General features: G+C 37.2%; 3 protein-coding genes across 4 annotated transcripts; all 3 read right to left on the bottom strand.

Annotated features, from left to right (window-relative positions):
* Positions 1-348: 348 nt before the first annotated feature.
* LOC121249911 lies at positions 349-2,797 on the bottom strand. The gene is given in 3 exon segments (XM_041148766.1): positions 349-1,941; positions 1,944-2,367; positions 2,613-2,797. Coding segments are annotated over 2 exon segments (1,719 nt in total). The 5' UTR covers positions 2,256-2,367; positions 2,613-2,797; the 3' UTR covers positions 349-534.
* A 1,739-nt stretch (positions 2,798-4,536) lies between these two features.
* Positions 4,537-7,894, bottom strand: LOC121250526 (U-box domain-containing protein 2). 2 transcript variants are annotated; one of them, XM_041149654.1, is made up of 2 exons: positions 7,401-7,894; positions 4,537-5,706 (listed from the first exon to the last, which is right to left on the bottom strand). In XM_041149654.1, exons 1-2 carry the CDS (start codon positions 7,728-7,730, stop codon positions 4,858-4,860), a joined length of 1,179 nt encoding a protein of 392 aa, XP_041005588.1. In that variant the 5' UTR covers positions 7,731-7,894; the 3' UTR covers positions 4,537-4,857. The 2 variants fall into 2 exon arrangements, with proteins under 2 accessions (XP_041005588.1, XP_041005589.1); XM_041149655.1 differs by having other exon boundaries at positions 4,537-5,680; positions 7,402-7,886.
* A 1,337-nt stretch (positions 7,895-9,231) lies between these two features.
* Positions 9,232-20,981, bottom strand: LOC121249946 (GBF-interacting protein 1-like). Its single transcript, XM_041148821.1, has 10 exons — positions 20,491-20,981; positions 19,035-19,078; positions 17,750-17,855; positions 17,230-17,359; positions 16,782-17,140; positions 16,497-16,685; positions 15,606-16,002; positions 14,385-14,682; positions 12,615-13,106; positions 9,232-10,142 (listed from the first exon to the last, which is right to left on the bottom strand). Exons 1-10 carry the CDS (start codon positions 20,651-20,653, stop codon positions 9,846-9,848), a joined length of 2,475 nt encoding a protein of 824 aa, XP_041004755.1. The 5' UTR covers positions 20,654-20,981; the 3' UTR covers positions 9,232-9,845.
* Between the last annotated feature and the right edge of the window lie 650 nt (positions 20,982-21,631).

Genomic DNA, 21,631 nt, shown 5'->3' with positions numbered 1-21,631 from the left:
ATAAATGAATGGCCTTAATAGGAATAGGATGATTTGGTTCTGCTCTACAGTCTCTGAAGCATCTCGAAATGACTCCTCTTTCACAGCCATAACTGAGGTACCGTTTGTCACCCTAAAGATGTGCCCTGATCGATTTCGTGCATAAAATACCTCAGTGCAAAAATGAAAAGCACTTCTAATTTGCATGGCTCGCGGGGATATAAATAATCAAATCGCCAACTAAAATAAAAGCATTGAGTTGTATAGATTCATATGACCATCAACAGAAAAATAATCTTTAAGACGCAATCTAAAAAGCATTTCCATACGACTGGATTCAGAAATTAAATTCAATAAACATAAGTTCAATTAGGATCTCCAAAGAAAACTAGTATTGAAACATCCATAATTGGGTTTACAGGTACAAAACGCATTAAAACAATAGATTAAAAAAAGCTTACAAGTTCTCAGATGCAACACAGAATAACTAAAAGGTACACCTGGATATTCCCAAACGTGGGGAAGAAGCAACTTTTGGAACCTCATACGTGGTAATTAGCTGGACGAAGCAGTGCAGGTGTTAATGCCATCCTTGCAATCGTTCGTGAGATCATTGAAGGTTTCAATCTGCTTTTTCCCTCTCAAGAACACTTCTGTATCCACTGATACCCTCATGTAACCATCAAATTCAACTGGATTCCCCTGGTTCAGATTTGTCATCTCTGAGTACCACTCACTGTTCTCATCCCAAAGATCCTTGTACTCGTCAAGGAAATGAGTAGAATACTTATCCTTCAAAGGATCAAAGAACGATGTATGAGGTTCATTTGTTGCAATATACAGGTTCCTCCCATCTTCAACCTTGTCCCTCAAGGTTGATAGAAGTGAATCAGGTGAAGTATCTGTATCAAGATTAGGCCAGAGCTCCCTGTTCCTTGCCTTCTCCCCTCTCACAATATGGACAGAGTCATAATCCCAATTCAACCTTGATGCAATCGCTGACACTATATCCAGCAACCGTCTTGATTTCCATATCAGATGCCATGGTCGTTGAATTACAGACTCTGTCTCCCCTTCACAGACCCTGTACCAGTAATTGTCTGGCTCCACAGACCCAAATTTTCTCATAATCAAAGCATCCTTCACTTCAGCAAGTTTCATTGGCGTGACCCTAAAATCCTCCACGAGATAGAGACTCAACCCATCTTTCTTCTGCCATTTATTCCAATCTGACCAAAACTGACCATGGTCCAACACAGATGCTGCATCTTTTAAATGCTCAAAGTCAAAATAAAACCTGAAATCTTTGCCTTCCTCATCCTGATTCGATGAACTGTAAATTGAAGACAAACACATACGCAGATCCATAACCAATGTTCGGTTCAAGTACTGAGCTTCACCTAAAGCACACAAGAAACTCCACAAGTAATGGTTCATGCTCTTGCATCTATCACCACCACCTTCGTAAATCAAGTATTTCCCTCGGCCAAATGAACCTTCAGACTCAACCACGGGAAGGGTATCATTCACAACCTCCCCAACAACAGGCAACGTAGTAACCTGGTCTTGCTTCTCTGGTTTCTTCTCAAACCCAGGTTTCTGATTCTTCTTCCTCTTCCTCGCATTCACCCCTGTGTGGTAATCACCAATCTCAACCACACTAAGGGTACAATTCATAGACCTTGAAATCACAAACCTCCTGTAATCCTTATAAAAGGAGGCTGTCTTCCCTTCCTTGGGCCTAAATCGCCATGCCATATCACAGGTGCTATCATTAGACCCAGGAACCGGTTTCCCAAACCGGTAAAAATGGATATCCTTAAACCGTTCTATAGCAGCCCTCATCATCATATGGAAGACTTCAGGGTCCCTACAATCAATTGGGGTATCCATACTGCCCTCGCAATGGGTTTCTTCAAGGGTACTACTAGTACCATGGTCTGAAACTAGGGCAGACTCATATTGTCGACATCTGTTATGTTAATAAACGCGGCGAATGCGGTTTGGTTCGAGGCCATGAAATCCTCACCGGTCTTGACAACGGTGTTATCAGATTTAAAAGTGGCATTGGAGGTGGATGTGAGAAATGTGGTGATTTTGGTTGATGGGTGAAACAAAGGGTCTTCGGGTTCATAAGTGGCGGCAATAATTGTAAAGATTAAGACACCAAGCACAAACATAGTGAAGCAAAGATTACCAATCATTCCCAGGGCATTCTGGCCCAAATTCTCCGGCCGGAAGCCTCCGTACCTCGATGCCGAGTACCGATCCAACATTTCTAAGGATCAGAAGCTACTTCTGCAATCGCCCAATCTACTAAATAACAGCAAACATAAAATACCCAGCTAAAATTTCAACACCAGAAGCTTCTAGGATCGTCCAAATCTCCTACAAAACAAAGAAACAAGAACACAAGAAAACTAAAAATACGAGCAACAGTGGAAGAATGAAGTAATTGAGAAATAAAATTTAGTTTAGAAATATTGGGGATGGTGAAATATCAGATCTTGAAAGTAATGCGTGGAAGATGGTAATGAAATAAAGATGGGTTTTTAGGAGATCTACGACTGAATGCGGGAAGATAATAGAAAAATATTAGTCATTGAAATATAAAGAGTATTTGGATATCTTACCTTTCCTAGCTGAAGATGAAGCAAATACAGCACAATAATTCTCTCCTCTCTAGTGTATCTACAAAGTCAAGTACTGTGCGTGCGAGAGCAGGTGAGGAGTGAGCTATTAAGATTTCTACAAAAGTGTGATGGGGCAGATTGTGGCAATGATTTATTAAACCAGTAAGAAAAAAAGGGAGAAGATGAGAGAGAATAAATTTTTTAATTTTATTATTTATTATTTTTATACACTATTCACTATATTTATTTTTATTATTTTTTATTTTTTAAAAACTTTTAATTGTTTTTTCATTTTATTTTTCATAAATTAATTGAGTTTTTTACTTTGATCACGTGGAAGGAAGGAGGAAGCCTACAGCCTACTGCTTTGCATCACGGAGTTGAATTACGGTCACACCGACAGTGGCAAAATATGTAATTACCTTCAGATCAGATCGACTCGTCATAATTGTATAAAATAATTAAAAAAGGCAAATACTTTTTTGACAATTTGATGAAGCCGACTTCTAACCCGTTTGAATTGAAATATGAGATGAGTTAAAGATAATTTATAAATAATAAAAAAATTTATGAGTTAAAATTTATAAATAATAATAAATAGTATTGAGATAAATTGAGATGAATCTTTCAATTCAAACCGGCTTAACTTAATTGTATGTTTAGCGTGTGTTAATAAGTAAATCCGTAAATAAATTAATATTTTAAAAGAATTTCTTAAGAAAGTACAGTACATGCTGCATAATAATATCCCATTTGCAGTTATTTGATTGATCACCAAGATATATATATATATATATATATAGGAAAAAGAAACCCCTTTGACTTATTAATTAATCATTTTTTGAAAAACAAAAGATAAAAACAGTAGAAAATTTCATTTGGCCCGATCCCACGTCCCTTTGCGATCTAACGAGACACAAGTAAATGAATATCAATGTATGGCTTTGGTCTTTGAGCTTACACAGACGGTATATATATATATATATATATAAGAAGAATTTGTAGTGCGAGTCTCAAAACTATACCAGGAGCATAGGAAGGCTTGAACTTTTAAACTCATACATGGCAACCCCCCTGAAATAGGAAAGATTTCAGTAACCTTCGATGTAGTGGTAAGACAGGTAGGTAGCACAGCCTTAGCAGTAGGAAGAGATCATCTAGGAAATATAGTGGGTTGCATAACTAAGTTTACCTCCAGCTGTAATCCAAATTGTGGAAGAGCACTAGCAGCTTTCATAGGCGTCAAAATGGCAATAAGGAATCAATGGAAAAATATCATTTTGGAAGGTGACTCACAATAATTTCAGCTCTATACCATCTTCATCAAAACTCTGATTGGCTTATTGAAGGTCAGATAAGGAATACTAGATTAATGCTAAACATATTTGAGAGTTTGAATGATGTTAAAATACATCGGACTCAGAACCGATGAGCGCATACAATGGCGCAATGGGCTTCTTCAAATGCTATTTTTGGAGATATACCCCTCATCAAGTTGCCAGAGTGCATGCTAGACTTTCACAGTGGGAAATACCCACCATCAACTTCTGTAATAGCCTAAGTTTAATTTTCTAGTTTTGCTTTGAATGGTTGTAATAGTCTAGATTATTTTTCTGTAACTGAACTCAATTTACAGTTTTTTGAATGAAGATCTCATAGTTTGAAAGAAAAAAATATATATATAGAAGAAAAAAGAAGAAGAAGAAGGTGTAAAAGAAGAATGTATAGATTAGGTTAGGATAGGTTAGGTGGACCTTGAATGTTTCAAGCTACTTCAAGTTTTGTACTCACTGTTTTCTTCCTCACCGCCACAAATGAGAAATAGAAACAAATATGGGGAGATTCATCGTTTCTGCCATGACAAGGGAGAACCAAAGTAATGTCATCCACACAGTTTTGAACAAACCCGACTAGAGTTCCATGGTGATGCACCATCCATCGCCTATGTTCGTGATTCAAAGCAATATATGTCCAGTACGGCACATATATATCTATACACATGACCAAAATCAAGATATACAACATACCCAAGCGGTTACATTGCACCACCCTCCACTAAAATCTGATTCGTTTTAGCTTTAGCTATTTCCACCTTCAATAATAAACTAAAACTAGCCAGTACATGAGCTTTGCCAAACAAAAGAGATTCAGATTAAAACTCTTAACCCACTTTCTAGTCAACTACCTTCTTAAGCCCACAAAAAAGAAAAAAAAAAATTAAAAAAAAATAATAGATTGGGTTAAATTATGTAGATCGAATATCCGAGGGTGTACATGATGCAGCACTATGCTGGATGCGGCTCAAGCTATGCTCCATGCTTCTTTGAACCATGTCTTGCAGTAACCTCTTGGCAGTTTCAGCAGCTTTATCTGCTCCATCAACCCGGGCAGCAATGTCATAAACAATTCTCTCCAAAACTGAGGAGGCTAGTCTCTTTTCTCGAGGAGAATCTCTAAGCAAATCCAAAAGTGTACGAGCTCTCTCCCGACCTTCAGCTGTGCCCTCTACGGTCAGTCGCAAAAGGCCTGGGATTGCACCTTCATTAAGAATGAGTTCCCGGTACTTATCTCTGCAGCTCTGGCACAAAGAGAGCAAAGCTCCAACTGCATGTTCTGTGCTGACTAGAGATCCATCTTCAACCGTCTCCACAAGGGTTAAAATCCCGCCATCAGATTTTGAAATCGCAATTCGTCCTTCTTCGGAGTTGGAAAGGATTTCAAGTAGGGCTGTAGTTTTTTCAGCAAATTTGGAATACTTCTTGCATTCTTTAAGGAGGTTAATGAGAGGGGGAGCTGCTTTTGCATCAAGAATTGCAGAATTCTCTGTGCTAGTGGAGAGATTGTGTAGGGCCGTAACAGAATCAACTTTTCCTTGAACGCTTCCAGAACAGAGGATCTGGACCAGGAGTGGTGTAGCTCCAGCAGCTACAATAGCGGGCTTGTTTGGTGCTGCAGCTGAGAGTGTTAAGATTGCTGCAGTGGCTAATTCCCTCAAACTGCCGTTTTGGAACTTGAGGAGCTCCACTAGAGGAGGGACAGCACCTGCTGTGACGATCTTGACCTTGTTTCTGATAAATACAAAAATATAAATGACCTATACCAAAAATCAACAGCATATCAAACAATCAACAAATTCAAACAAACAAATAAATATTATCCGACATTCAGAAAATTGAAAATCAAATGTAGCAAAGGATTTCTTTCAAGCAGATACACTTCTGATAATGAGAATGCACCACTGTGGTGAACATTCATCAGGCAAAATCTATTTTTCTACAACTGAAAAGGATCCACTCCCGGAAAAAGGATGAGAAAGGTTGCTTTCTTGACGGTGGTGGGGCTATACTAGACGGTGGTAAAGAATACAAAACAAGGTCTGCAAAGACAAGGCTGTATATTTGAACACCACAAACAAGTCCACATTTGGCCCCAATTCAGCCCCTTGAAACTAACAAAAACATTTTAAACCTATTTCCTGAATCAAAATTATCATATAACCATTCATTATGATATTAAAAATCCCCAACTGCATACTTCCAACACAATGCCGACAAAGAGAGTAATCCCACAAAGTTTTTTAGTCTCACACAAAGAATCAACGAACTGCAAATTTCTCCATCCAAATTCTCAGCATTGAACTATGGCCTTCAAAAAAAAAGTTCATAAAACCCTATAAAGCCTTTTGGCTTCTGACAAAATGATAGGAAATCAGCTCAGCTTTCAACGTTCTCAATAATTTTTCTTTCTGTCTGTTCATTTTTCATGCAAAACCAAATGAGACTGAGTAATAGTATTTTCGGCATTTATGTGAAAAAGAGGCATGGTGTTCCCCCAAACTCAGCCAAGCACAAATAAGTAGATTGATTGAATAGATTTTCTTAATGTCCAAACCCCGTAAAAAATCGAAATCACGTACATAGAAATTTCCTTCTTAACCCTCTTTTCTCAATTTTATCAGCAACCAACCAGACAAAGAATTCAAGATTGTCCAGATTCTCATGAAGCTCTTCTAAAGTGAGATATAAACAAATTATTATACCAAATGTAAACACACATAAATAGATTCAATTTAGAGGCTTCAGCTGGGACACCCAATATGAGTAAGACATCACCATAACTGTTGGTCTCAACCGAAGATTAAATAGAAAAAAAATTAGAATACAAAAATGAAAAAACCCATCTACACGTTGATTTCTAAGTTAAACAGAAACTCAAATCTTCTTTTTGATGACATGGAACCCCACTAAGACAAGGTCCTTCGGATTCCACCCGTGGGAAGTAAAGCCCAGCTACACGACTCCATCCACCAGAATCATATATCAGATAATCTAGAGAAACTCCTAAAGGGAATCGAACCCAAATTTCTACAGCTATAATAAGAAAACACCCTAAGTAACACACAAAATTCCACACTCTTTTTCTTTCTTACCATTTCTCAGAAATCTTAAGAAAGAAATGCCTCAAACGGACGCTCACCTTAAAAATTCAATTCCTAAAATCCAATAAGCATCCACAAACATTTTCAACGAATTCCAGCATATACCAACGAACCCTTCATATAGCATGCCGATTCGACTTCCAACATGTCACATTATAAAACATTCAAATTGAAACCCCTAAAAAATACCAAATTTCCGTTATTTTTTCATTCTTAACCATTCCTCGGCAAGACCCAAAAATACGCACACCCAAGGATAAACACCAAAACCCACATGTCAAGTTTAAAGCTCTCAGGAAATACCAATAGAAATAGATAGAGAAGAAGAAGAGAGAGAGAGAGAGACGTTACCGTTCGTTGCGTACAGCGAGGTTGAGGAGAGCGAGGAGAGAGGCTTCCCGGGCATCCAGACTGGGAGAGACAAGCATGAAAACTAGGGGCTGAATCACGCCCGCCGCTGCCAACTTTGAGCGGGTTTTCATCGAAGAAGACGAAGACGACGAAGAAGATTTTCTGACCAGCTTTCTGATATCTCTTGCTGCTTCTATCTGGGAATCAAGATCCCCATGGATGAGCTTCTCGGAGAGTTGCAGTATCTGGGTTTGCTTTCTCTGGTTCCATGTCTCCACCACCTCCTCTTGCTTTCTCACTTCTACTGCTACAGTGTCTTCCAGTTCCATTCGCACGGTCGCCCTCTCTTTCTCTCTCTCTCTCTCTCTCTCTCTCTCTCTCTCGCGAAACACTGGAACTGAGTATTTTCGCTCCGTTATATCGTTTGGGGTTGGGTTCTTTATCAGTTATCGATTTTCTTCTTCTTTGGATTTTTATTTTTTTTCCGACACCATTATTAATATCATAATGTTACTAAAAAACAGGGTTCTTAACTATCGGATCTTCCAGTGATGCTGTTTTTTGCCTCGTAAAATAACTGATACTATCAAAATAAAAATTTGCCCTTTCAACACCGTATGTGGACATGAAATCTTTACCGAATTCTTGTTTACTAGAAACATTAATTTTGATGAATGGTTTTATGTACTGCAACTTAATTTTACACCGTCACCCATCTCCACATTTATAACTTCAATGACTATGCATCTTATTATAACTAATTGATTTTTATTTTATTCCAACTACATTTGTTTATATATATATATATATATATATATATATATATATATATATATATACACACGAAGAGGGTATTCGATTCTTGATTCCCTTGGCGAAAAATTAAAACGATACCAATTGGTTACCTCGGCAAATTTGTTTCTTTTTAATAATTAGAAATTGCAAAATAAATCGCAGTTAACATCCACCACAATAAGGATGCTTTTTTCTTTCTTCTTGTCGTTTTGTATAACCAGAGGTCCTGAAGAGGACTACTCAAAAGTTGGGCCCTATTAAAAAAGAAAAAAGAAAAAAAAAAAGGGGGTTGTGTGAAAGAGAAAAAAGAAAAATGATGAATGGGTGGGGGAGCCAAACTCCAAGCACAAAAGGTCAAGAAAACCAACAGATAAAAAAATGAACTCGTCCCATTTGGCTTTTAGGGTTTAACCATTATATTCCTCTGCACGCACTTTGATAAATACGGTTTCTGGGAAGACCCAAAAACAAACTTACCAGCTAGGGTTTAGTTTTTACAAGGTAGGTAGTACTGCAACCATTAGCATCACTGACAGTCTGACAGACAGCTTAAGGCTGTAGACCGTTCATTAATCTTCAACGGAAAGAACAACGATTTTCACAGGCGTGCTTTCTTCTTCTAAACTCATGCATGGATGCAGACATAATATATATCCTCACCTACACTAATGAAAGAACCGCACACGAAGCAATAAAAAACGATTTATTTATTTATAAAGGCCGCCACCCCCAAACAGACTGTATCTTTATTTGAAACTTAGAGAAATAATGTTCATGTTAATTTGTTCAAAAAAAAAAAAAAGAAAGGAACATCTCCATCAGTCATCGTTCCTCATCAGACTATCTCTCGCACTTTTGTCCTTGAGAGAAGCTTAGCACGTTTTCAGAGTATTAATAAAAACCAAAATAACACCTTTGAGAGCAATTCAAATACAAATGGGCTGCGCCTACAACAGAAAAGCACTAGATTGTCAAGTTTTGCGCTTCTACACTTTCTCTCAAAATCCTGTATATACTAAGCAAGCATCCATGATATATCAATCAAGTAAATCAATTGACATGTTAGCTTTCGCTTTTAACAATACAACAGTCATCATAAATCCTTTGCTTGCCATCAAAATTCACTTTTACAGGTACGACAGCAGAAGGACGAAAGAAAGGAATGGAAAAGTTTCTCCAACAACCTATATCTTACCTTCCAAGAACCTTTTAAAACCTCAAACATCAGAGAGAGAAAGAATGAAAGAGATTCCCACCACTCAACAGTAAACTCTATAGTTGAAAGACTTGAAAACTTAAAACATGAGGGGAAATGGAACTATTCAATTTGGGGAAACGGTGAAACCATATAGCAGCAGCTAGAAGAGAAGACCTACACATGACTAACTTGACTAACTTAAAAATAGTCAATATCGGTTACATGTGGACAGCACCTTTATGTCCTCAACCCAAGCAATCAGAAGATACTACTGCTATAACTTTGCAGCCTCCTTTACTGGATTTCATACTAAAATCCAGTCAATATCGTATCTTCTGGATGTGTCCCTCCATCCAAACTGGTTGGATTTCCCCCATAAAATCCTAAGATTGGACTTGAATTTCTTGTTTTTTATGTTTATAAAAAAGAAAAAGAAAACTCAACCCATGTTTCAGTAGTTACTTGGCCAATTGATCTGTGCTTGTTGAGGCTGCTGATAAACACTACCGCCGGGTCCCGCCATATCAACAGCTCCAGCCATGGACTGAGACTGTTGCAGAAGTGGGTGAACCATTGCTGCCGTTACTGCTTGTGCAGGGTGATAGACACCAGGAAAGGTGCCATGGCCAGCCTGTGTTGGGGTGAAAGTCACGTGCTGTCCCGGAGGTGGAAGGTTGTAAAATGAACTGGTAGGTATGCTGGATATGTCTCGTCCAGGTGCAGAAACCCATACAGCCGAGCCTTCACTCTGAAAAAAATGAAAATACAAAAAATACATTTGTGTTGTAATGAAAAAAGAAAACAAAAAAATCGGATATTAATCCTGCATAACCATAGCACAGGCAAACCAACAGACCACCACAAGACATCAATGAGCATACTTGGGCACTACATTCTCGCTACAAACTCTCATAAATGAACAAATATTTTATGCATTTCAATTTTTTATATTAAGGCCCGGTTTGTATTCGCAAGTCATCTCAACTCATTTCAACTTATCTCAACTCATCTCACTACTATTCATTATTATTCATCAATTTTAACTCACAAATCTCACTACTATTCACAACCCATCTCAACTCATCTCAACTCATCTTCGAATCCAAACGATACCTAAGCATGCAGGAAGGATCATACACTTGCATGTTTGATCTAAACTATCACCCAAAAATAGAATCCAACACTACCACAGCAACTGCCACATCTATGCACCATGTAAAACTCCCCCACCCCAAAACACAATTTTAACATGACCACCATTAGAGTTGTCATATTTTGAACAAGGACTAGTTACTCTAATAGCTTAAGGGTATTTTTGTAATTATGTTGCAGCTACCCTAGTATAAAAACATGTGTGCAGACGGAATTTAAGCTAACTTCTTTTTCAAATTCCCCTGTTTTCCTCAACTGTACATTTCAACCATTGCCATATCAACTGTTCATGGTTACCACTCCACATCACAGTGCCCCAATCTCAAGTGCTGCTACCAACCAATGTTTTGAATACCGTACCGGATGCCGTACCGGTCAAGGCACTGAAACGAAATATTTCGGTGCCGGTACCGTTTCGGGATAGCGTTTCAGGATAGCGTTTCGGGATAGTCGATATATAAATAAATTATATATATAAATATATATAAAAATTATATTCTAAAATAATAGTCTATATATAAATAAATTATATATAAATGCATATATATATAAATTATAAATAGTCTAGTCTGAATTGGGGGTCAAAAAATATGCTTGTAGTTTGAAAAAACGAAAAAAAAAAAAAAAAAAACACAGGCCGAAATATCAGCCGGTACCGGCCGAAACAAGCCAAAATTTAGGCTGGTACGAAACGGGTATAGTACCTATACCGGCCGGACGGCCGGTACGAAAAATTTCGGCCATACCAGCCGGTACGGTACGAAATTTAAAACACTGCTACCAACTCCTCATTTTAGCATCAACACAGAGTTCGTGAGCATTTGCCATTATTTTTTAAATTTTAATTTGACATATAAAGGTGCAAGGAGGTCCAGCTTCCGATATTGCTTCCACTATCATATTACTTTCTCATTTTAAAACAATTTTTTTCTAATGAAACTAAGCCCTTTTTTATAAGATAAGCTAAGCTTTATTAATTAGCAAATGGCACTATCCAGGTACAAAGGGAGTATACATCAGATGCAACTAAGTAGAAAAAAGTAAGAGATCAAGACAATGCTGAAATATAAAGCTAGAGATACATAGGTGAGCAGCCATCTAGGAATAAAGTGTACTAAAAATGTAAGCATTGAGGTTCTCTATTTTCCTTAAGCTATCTTCAAGCTCCCCCATATGCATCACATTAAACAGATTGGAATCATTTTTCATAAGGTTTCACTATGGTGACTATCGAATTGTCCTTTTCCGCGCACTAAAAGGCCTTCCACATGCTTCGGCATCACCCAATCTAACCCAAATAAACCAAAAACAACTTGCCACAAAGTGCTAGATATCTAGCAGTGAGTAATTTCCCGTTCCTCTTGCACTTGCAGCACCATTCCATTACCACAATGTCTCCTTTAATTTTCCAAGGTTAGTATATTCCCTAGTGAGACATCCATATAAAGAAAGCCACTCTCAAGGGGGCCTTAATCATCCAGATGGGCTTTCATGGATAGGTAATATTGTTATGAGGGATCAATGCACCAAAGAACACTTTAACTTCAAACACATCTCTTTTTGAAATGGCACAATGCATCTTGTCTTCACCCCCTATCTCAAAAAAGCGGAAAGCAACCTTTTTAAATAAATAATGCAGAAATTTAATTAGAACTGCAGAGGGGCACAACCCAACTACCTAGGAAGTATACAAAATGATACACCAACAAGTGGCATGCAACTGAGCATAAAAAGAATTGAAAAGGTCCAACTCTCAGCCTTGTGCCACTCTAAACTCCACTTCCCAAAGAGAACCATAGCTATAACATGATACATTCTTAACCCAAGCAGTGTTAAGATGACTTTTCTCCACACCACACATCATGCCAAAACTTTATCTTGGACCCATCTCCCACCCATCTATGATGTGTCGGGAAAACTGCCCCCAAACATGAAGCCTATTAAAATGTAACATGATAAATGAGTGTTTAAATAACATTAGGTATTCTAAAATACCTATTTATGTAGGAAAAAAAAACACAATCGATGAGTGACAGGAACAAAAAAGAAACAGGAAATAAAAGCTAACCTGCTGCCCACTAATGTATACATTACTCTCCTTGAACTGGGACGCAGTAAGATCCTCATTACTGGTTGAGTTTCCAGCAGTTGCAGCGGAATTGGGATTATAGCCCGCTGGGGAGGAGCCATAAGGGCCATAACCACTTGGCATTCCAATGTGTGCTGGATTTCCTGTGTTAGGTCCCGGTTTGTATTGTGGAAGTGAATATTTGATCCCGGTGGCAGCTGCAGCTGGTGGAGCTGGATATACACTGCCAGCAGGAGACTGCTGAGGAAATGCGCCATTGCCCAAATATTGGTGGATGGCTTGTGGTGGACCATAGAATGGAGAAAAATAGTGGGTATATGGAATATAGTTTGGAGGATAATGGGATATATGAACCCCAGCAGGTGGTCGAAAGACGGGAACTGGCTGCTGAGTCACAGCTATTGAGCTTTGCATGAGACCCGCAGCCTGAGTCACCAGCGGTGTTGGACTTGCTGTAGATAAGACACCGCCCTGCAAATAAAAATACAATAGAAAAAAATATTTAAAGGTACACAAATATCAAAATATGTTCCAATGCATGTTTTGAAGCAAATCTCTTCCTCAAAACATCAAGAATTTGAATGGTTACTCACCGATAAAAAAAATAAATAAATAAAATTGAATGGTTATTCCAGTTCAAAATTTATTTCCAGTAATATTAGCGATCAGCATTATTTTCAGCAACACAATAATGTTCTTAGAGGAAAGGTTGCGGTTGATCCCAGTACCGTTATCACAATCACCCCTGTAGGTGCAAGGGAATGTCATGGGTACATTGCCACAACTTGTTCAAGGCATGCATTTCTGTTATCATCAAAGGTGGTTGTCTCCACCACATAAAGGGCTTACATAAACCACACCGATGTCGATCATTTTTCCTTTTGCCGTGACTTCAAGGTGCTATTTGCTATGATCAAATTGGCAGAGATCGTTCCTAAATATTATTGATTGGGCCTATCTATGGTCTTTTGAAGAATTGAGCAGCAAACTTGCACTAATCGCCAATCCTATGATTATGGTGCCATTAAACCATAATCAAGTATATCATGCCTTTTCTTTTATGAATATATATACCATGCCTTATTCTATCATCGAAAGTAAAAACTGATTAAAAGGAGCATAGAAATATATTCTCGGAAGTACGTAATACACACAGAAATCATAAATAACTAAATCGAGATGCAAAGCTTTATGCAAACTCAACAAATTGATATTCTCCAGCAAGATACTGATAAAAATCAGAAGTTTTTTCAATGTAAATTATAAACTAAGGTGCTTTATCAATGTAAACCTATTGAGGAGGCTCAGAACTTGGCAGAGGCAATACTACAACATCCCTGGTGTACTTGGTGGCAACCCCAGGAGAAGGGAAAGGAGAAAGATGACCATCACTACCAACACCCGAAGCAATAAGATTGCGCAAAATAGCTCAGATCAAACAGTTGTAGGACCAATAGACAGAAAGGCAACTATAACCACCGGTAATTACTTTTAAAGCCTAACCTAGGGTCAACTAAAGTAGTACAGAACTTCAGAAAACAGTACTAACACTTTTCTTATAGGTGAAATCAGCATCGCATCAAGTTTAAATGATAAGCCAAATAAATCAGAATATGTAGCACATTTATCAACATGTTCAATTTTGAGCTTACTGGGAATTTAAATTTGTGGCTAGAAAAAAATTTGAATGTAAACTTTGTATGGCTAGATGATCATATAACAAAGGTGAACAGAGGTTTGAGGACTCACAACAAAGCTTGGAAGACGGGGAACATCACGTCCTTGAGACTCAGAGTTTTCGAATGGTGCAAGCTGAGTCCCTAACATTGGAGGCACAAAACCAAAACTGTAGTTTGGGGAAGTATGAACCCCTGGGTATTGATGGCCTTCAGGCGGCAATGCAGTCTTCTGCTTGGATTCATCATACTCCTGGATTGCATTGGATGAGACATCATTACCAGGTGATAAACTTTCTCGTACATTTGTAGGTGATTGCGGGTGATCAGGATAATCTCCCTCCTCAGCAGTTGCCAAGGCATTTTGATTGCTGGATCCAGTGACATAATTAAGTAAAACGTGAAAGATGAAATTCAATATAGCAGAATATGCATGCAGAGTACATTAGAGGTCGAAATGCAAGGACCAAAAGTGAGTTTGGTTCTCTCAGTTACAAATGGTACACTATTCAAATGCAGAGTAAATTGGGCTCTTTATAATTTCCCTTCATTACAAAATCCTAAAGTGCTAAGGATGCAACCACATCAAAAACCAAATTATGCTGATTGGTCATAGTGGCAGAGCCACATGGAAGGTGGGGGGCATGATGAACCCCCAAGACTCCTAAAAAATAAACTCCACCTGGCTTCAAACAAAAATTGGAAAAAAAAGAATCTCTTCGGCCCTCCTAAAATATTTGAATAAAAATTCTTGATCTTCCTCAAAAATGTGAAAAGCGTCTTCTAACTCTATCTATCTAAAATTACTTATAAAAAAAAAAAAAAAAATAACTCCATCAATCTAAATCCTTGGGTTTCTACAAAAATCTGAAAAAGGAATAACAAAAGGAATCTTGTTTTTTCTTCTAAATACCTTGGCCTCCAAGGTCTAAACAACAATATCTACCCCAACTTTTAAAACAGAAAAAAAAAAAAAAAAAAAAAAAAAAAAAAAAAAAAACTCAAAAAACTCCCAAAACATTTAAAAGCTAGAAGATACAACTTTTAAAAGTTAGTATTATTATTTCTCACACATGCCCGCATTCATCCATAACCCAGAAAACCTTAGGTCCTTATTAACAAATTATCAATGGATTCATTAAAATACTGAATAATCAAATTACTACAGTACCTCACTACTACAGCCACTTCTAAGATGGTTATATCAATGAGAAAACAAGTCAAAGCTTATCCCAAGGAAATCTAAACTGCGAAGGAGTACAATTACAATAAAACAAAGTATTTAAATTCAAACCTTGAGGCCTGTTCCTCCACAGTTTCTCCAACATCCTCTGAAGCTTCAGAAAGAGATGTAGAGCTCTTGTCAGTCTCAGGACCACTGACATAACTTGTAGTTACTCCAAAGCTACCAAAACTTCCAAAATTCAACTTGGTCCTTTCAGATTCAGGTACATGGATATGATTTGGAAGTATAACAAGTTGACGCTGTGGAAGATGTAACTCCTTCAGATTCTTCTGCAGCTTTGAAGTTGCTTCTTCCACATCAAGGACACAAGTTTCAGGCAGTGTCTGATCAGTAGCTTCAACGGAAACAATAAGAGCCTCAGATGCACCAGCTGCACCAGCTGTTCCGGAACCTTGAACAACATTAAAATTTGTTGGCTTTGGCTTCCATTCCTTATTAGAACCAACTGTTGAAGACAGAAATCATAAACTTCTTCTCTTAAGTCTTGAGAAAGTCAAATCACATTACAAAAAATTTGGACTGATAATTAAATAGTATTGAATACGGAAAGAGTAATTAGCCCAAAGATTGAAACATATCTAACTTCCTAATTTATAGCCGAGAAAATTGATAAGCATATTCCTAAGAAATGGAATCAATTCATTCAAAAAATCAACTAGACAATGAGACAGAAAACAGATGACAAAATAACAGATGTTCTTTCTAGGCAATCAAGAAAGAACATCCGTTATTATTCTCATCACAACTAAGCTTTGAAACAAACAAACCCTTTTAACACAGAACACATGCAATAGTAAAATACACTCGTTTTCATTAATCCTTACATTTTTTTTTTGGGGGGGGGGGGGGGGGGGGGGGGGGGGTGTGAAGGGTTCTGGTTTTAAACTAAAATCCTTAGAAATCTCAATAGAGACAAAAGAAAGTTTCCAAATTATATACCTTTCTGAGGGCCAATTATTTGATGTGACCGGCTGTTGTAATTAGATGAAGGTCGAGTAACCAATGAGCTGCTATAATTTAATGTAGATGAAGGTTGTGAAGACTCAGCAAGCTGATTTTTCGCTGCTCCTCGGGACTTGCTCAGCACCTTACCTTGTATGGAAGAGCTACCAATCTCGGACTCAGAGGCTGCTATGTCAGTCATTAACAAAACCTAATGGTGTTAATCTAATCCTTAAGAAATCAAAATATTGCATTGAGTACAATTTTTTTCAGAGTCCTGACCAGCATTTAACTTGTTCTCAGCAAGGATAATTTCATTTGGTTCACCAGGAGGTCGATTGCTGCCTACTTCACGTTTAATTGCACCCGCAGCACCTGGGAGCCGTGAATCATTAGATGGAACCAGTACAGGGTCCAAGGATGAGAAACAGATTGCTGATGAAGAGGATGGTGTTGTTGACACTGAGCAGTTACTGGAACTTGGTGAGGGCTGCCCATGTGTGTCCCTGGTTGCAAAGGTAATGGTAGAGTTTTTGTTTGCATAAGCAGGAGGTGGTGCAGTCCCCAAATTAGTAATAGGAACAGAAGATAAGCCTTCTTCAGTACCACCAGAGGGGCCATTGGCAATCACAGGTGCAGAGCTGCAAAGGATATTTAACATGAACTATAAACTACAATGCCGTTAACCTAACGAGAATAAAGAGAGCTGGACTTCGTAAACCGTAACCACCTTGTTACCAGACTTTTATCTTTAGTTTTTGAGTCCTGAGAAGTTGGTAAAGATTGAATGGCAGCCTTCTCTGCAGCTTGATTGATTCCATTCTCCTTTCCAGGACCAGAATTCCTACCATCGCCAGTATCTGGAAAGAGGCAGAAAGAAGCCAGTTAGCTTAGCTGTTCTGACATATGACTGAACCCAACGATTCAATAATCTGAACCAGCAGGGAGGCAAACTCCTCAGCCCCACAGTGAGGCCAATAGCACAGAAATATCTTTCGCACAAAAGTAAGCTAGTAATACTCAAAGGAAGAGTATATTTGTAGATACTTTTTTTACAAGTAATCAGAGGTTATGTTAAAGATAATTCAAAAGGTACAGCCCGAGCACCCAAAAAGTAAGTAAAAGAGATACTTAACAAACAAAGACAGCTAATCGCAACAAAATCAACCCAAACTTATTAAAAAGGAGTAAGCCAATAAGTATTCCACCCAATAATCCTAAAGTAAGCCTTGGTTTGAAAGAATTTTCACCATGTGACACCTGACGAGGTGCAACATTCACTCGACCACTCCTACCCCCTCGCCCCTGCATGTCAGGCTTCCATCGTGATTCTGCAGACTCTTTGTTGTATGGATTCTGCCAAAATATAAGATTGAAAGTAGAAACCTTAGTTAGAGCTAGTATCTGAAGAAAAACATAACAAATACTCATCACTATCCAAGCACTTGTAAGCAAACAATATCATAGAAATATACAAGCAGCTGCTTTTAGTCATGAAATTATAGAACCTAACAGGAAAGAAAGTTCCTGCTCACTTCTCTTTTCCCAAAAAACTAAATCCACAACTATGTTGGAAGACAACACTTTTCATCACCTTCTCTTCAGATACCCTTACACACTAAAACAAAATGAATTGGATATAAAAACAAAACAAATCAAATCATGCACAAACTTATTTGTAGCCCTTCTCATTGCATAGATATTCCACCTGTATAGATTACCCTTTTAATTTTTCTGACTGATTGTTATAGAACTTTCTTTTTTAATACTTTACTCCATTGGTTGATTGTAACTGATTTTAACGGCATGAACTTTCATAAATTTTTTGTATCACTAATTATCACTAAGGCCCCGTTTGGATTGCGAAGTGATCTCAACTCATCTCATTATTACAACTTTCTCAAATCCCCACACAAAATATAATAAACAATTCAACTTTTTTAAATCCCAAAACAAAAATAATATCAAAAAATAATATTCTAACAATATTTTATTCAACTCATCTAAAATCACCTCATCTCATCTCACTATCCAAGCGGCACCTAAATGCATGAACTTTCATGAATTTATTGTTTCCCTTGTATATGTCCTGGGTATTTGGGCTCTTGCCTACTCCGAGAATTAATAACAATTTTGTTTACCAAATAAAAAATAAAATAAAATCTGATCACAACTTTTCTTAACTAATGTTTAACAAGTACTCCCACCAGTATTCCACTAAAGTGATGCATGGTATAGATCACAACAACTAGGTACAAGTGCATGCAATTGAATCCACAAAATTTGCTGTGTCTGCTTGTCTGTGGGGTTGGTTGGCGAGCCATTATTTTTTATTACAGGCACTATCATTGGATAAAGTGGATGGGCATTTTCAATCAAAGGTTAACGGCCAACATATGTTTGCACCAATCCGATAAAAGTGATAACTCAGGTAGGTTTGATAGCTCATGTCACAAACCTATAAAACCAAACCTTCAAATATGCAAACTCAAAAGTACCTTGTTCCATTGTGAACTTACAATAGAAATCTCTTACCTCTTTTCTCCTGTCACGTTTCCGTTTGACCTCATGAAATGTATCTGTGGGACATCATATACACATCCCAACTTGGTCAAAAAGGAAAAGAAAAGAAAAGAAAGCAAGAAAACATAATTTATTAACCATTCAAATTATGAAGTGCATATCAGATGAAAATTAGGTAAACATAAAGTGATGCAAACAGGAAACCATAATCTGCCAACTGCTCACTTGAATTAAGAATCCATAAGAGATTAACAAATGTTTTTACTAGATGAAAACAATTTTAGTAAGTTACTACTACAAAAATGGATCTTGATACTTATAAAAAAATAATGGGTCTTGATATATCATTATAACAAACCAGCAACAAATTGAAAACTTAATGGTGGACCACTTCGTAGTTATATACAACACAAACCACATGTAAAACTAGCAGTCTCCAATGGAATGTTTAAATCAACCATCAAAAAAGTGCTTTCTCTGAATAACTACAATACAGACTCTTGAGCGAAGTAATCAATATATTCTCTCCCTTTTATACTTCTTGTGTAATTGACCTATGTGCTTGGATTGCGCATTTTGCCTTTTTGATAAATAATTATTACTTATAAAAATAAATAAAGCAATCAATATACTGATTGATAAAAACTGAAAAGCCACCATAAAAAAGAATTCTTTTGAACTAGATATGTTTCGCAACCAGAACCATGACATGTATCACTAAGAACACTAAAGACTGCATTTGAGTGTGGCTTCTAACAAAAATTCAGTCATCATGACAACAATCAATTTGGTTGCTAGAAAATGATCATGAGTTTAGGAGGTAAAACATTGATCATAGATTTTTCATCTTCAGTGAACTGGTTAGGCAGAAATCACGACTTCACTAGAACAATAGATAACGAAGTTTCTAGATTTGTTTTACTTTCTTCCTTGGGATTCTGAGCAAAAGCATGTAAATTAACTTACATGATTTCTAGCAATAACGTGTTTCTAGAAGAACATGTATTTGGAAGCAATTCATCAGAAACAACAATGACTGTAAAATAAAACGCCATTTCATAACTTAGTCCTTGCTTTATAAAAATCAAACACACCAATCAAACTATTGATATAAACCCTTAAAAAGTCCAAAATATGATTTCTACATCCAACAAAACAAAAAAAGTGTTTCCTTCCTGATATAGAAAGGTGTCGAAAACATAAAGACGATATCAGAATCTCCAACTTAGCCTTACAAAAAGTAAACCAACAGTGAAAATCCATCAGAGCAAACCCAAAAGATTCCCACTTCATCCACAACCAAACCTTAATCAAGCCCAGAATCAAATCGAACCCACTACAAAACAACACTAAACCAACACAACCCAGAAGAGAAAACACGGAGCCCCCACACATGGATCGCAAAAGAAACATCAAAACACGACCAGGATCAAAAATCCATGCAAGCTGAAAATAGAAGCAATCGTACCCTGAAGAAGGAGCTTCTGAGCTGTCTCGTTGGGATCCATAGAACATTCTCTGAGCATTGCGTGAATCTCCTCCTCACTGTGATTGTCCGTGATCTCCTTGATGTTCAGGATCATTTTCCTCACACTGCTTGGGATTGGAACATTGGACCCACCACCGCTCATCTTGGCAACCTCAGAGAACAAACAAACGAAAAAAACAAAAACCCGCAGAGAATATATGAATATCTATATGTGGTATATTATGAGTCTGTATTGTGTACAATCGGAGCACGAGAAACAGAGAAAACCAGAGAACAGCAGAGAAGGGGAAAATGAAGGGATTGTTGTAGGTGGTGCTTGGAGAAGATCGAGTAAGGAGAAATTTGGAAGAATAGAGAATTATTTTGTGGGTTTTTGAATTTGATGATCTATGTGAATATAAGAGGAAGAAAAAGAAAGAGGGGTGGGGGGACGAGGGGAGCAAAATGAAGAGTGTTTTTGGAGTGTAGGGCTTTTTCATTTCTTTCGTTCTTGTTTTTTTTTTTTTTTTTTTTTTTTTTTTTTTTTTTACTTGACCCTTCTTTTTGTTCTTCTTTTATTTTCTCTTTTCATTCGACTTGTTGCCTAAGTTCTTGTAGCTTTTTTGTTAATTTAGTTTATCCTTTAATTCTTTCGTTAGTTTATTGGGGAAATGTTTAAGATTGTCGGCATAGAAAAGAGTTGTGACAAGTCCATGAAATGAGCACTAGTCTGATTATGATACATTGGAGATCAACTTTTTACTATATACGATTACTATTTAGCATGATAATTTCAATTTATAACTCTATTAATTAATACATGATTTTTCATCAAAGTTAATCAAGTTGTGTAGGTGTAAATTAGGAATTTCTTCTTACTAGCTACTAGGGGTATAATCGGTCTGGTCCGGTTCAGTTTTGGACAAAATTTAAGATCAAACCGGTATGTACCGATTTTGTATTTTTTAAAACTGATTACGCCCCAGTTACTCTCATAAACCGATACCTCCGGTTTTACCGGTTTCAATCCGGTCCGATCCGATTTTTTGATTTTTTAAAAATGTAAAAAACATATAATAAAATGTTACTTATTATGATAAAATGTTATTAATAATTTAATATATATATATTTTTTATATTT

The sequence above is a fragment of the Juglans microcarpa x Juglans regia genome, chromosome 2D (assembly GCF_004785595.1).
Source record: "Juglans microcarpa x Juglans regia isolate MS1-56 chromosome 2D, Jm3101_v1.0, whole genome shotgun sequence".
Taxonomy (NCBI): Eukaryota; Viridiplantae; Streptophyta; class Magnoliopsida; order Fagales; family Juglandaceae; genus Juglans; species Juglans microcarpa x Juglans regia.
This window is presented reverse-complemented; position numbering and strand designations above follow the sequence as displayed.

Coding starts and splice junctions, on each gene's coding strand:
- LOC121250526 (XM_041149654.1), bottom strand. CDS start 7,730: ATGGAACTGGAAGACACTGTAGCAGTAGAAGTGAGAAAGCAAGAGGAG. Junction 5,707..7,400: donor TCGCTGTACGCAACGAACGG/TAACGTCTCTCT, acceptor TTTTTGGTATAG/GTCATTTATATTTTTGTATT.
- LOC121249946 (XM_041148821.1), bottom strand. CDS start 20,653: ATGAGCGGTGGTGGGTCCAATGTTCCAATCCCAAGCAGTGTGAGGAAA. Junction 16,686..16,781: donor TGAGAACAAGTTAAATGCTG/GTCAGGACTCTG, acceptor CTGACATAGCAG/CCTCTGAGTCCGAGATTGGT. Junction 13,107..14,384: donor CCCGTCTTCCAAGCTTTGTT/GTGAGTCCTCAA, acceptor TTTTATTTGCAG/GGCGGTGTCTTATCTACAGC.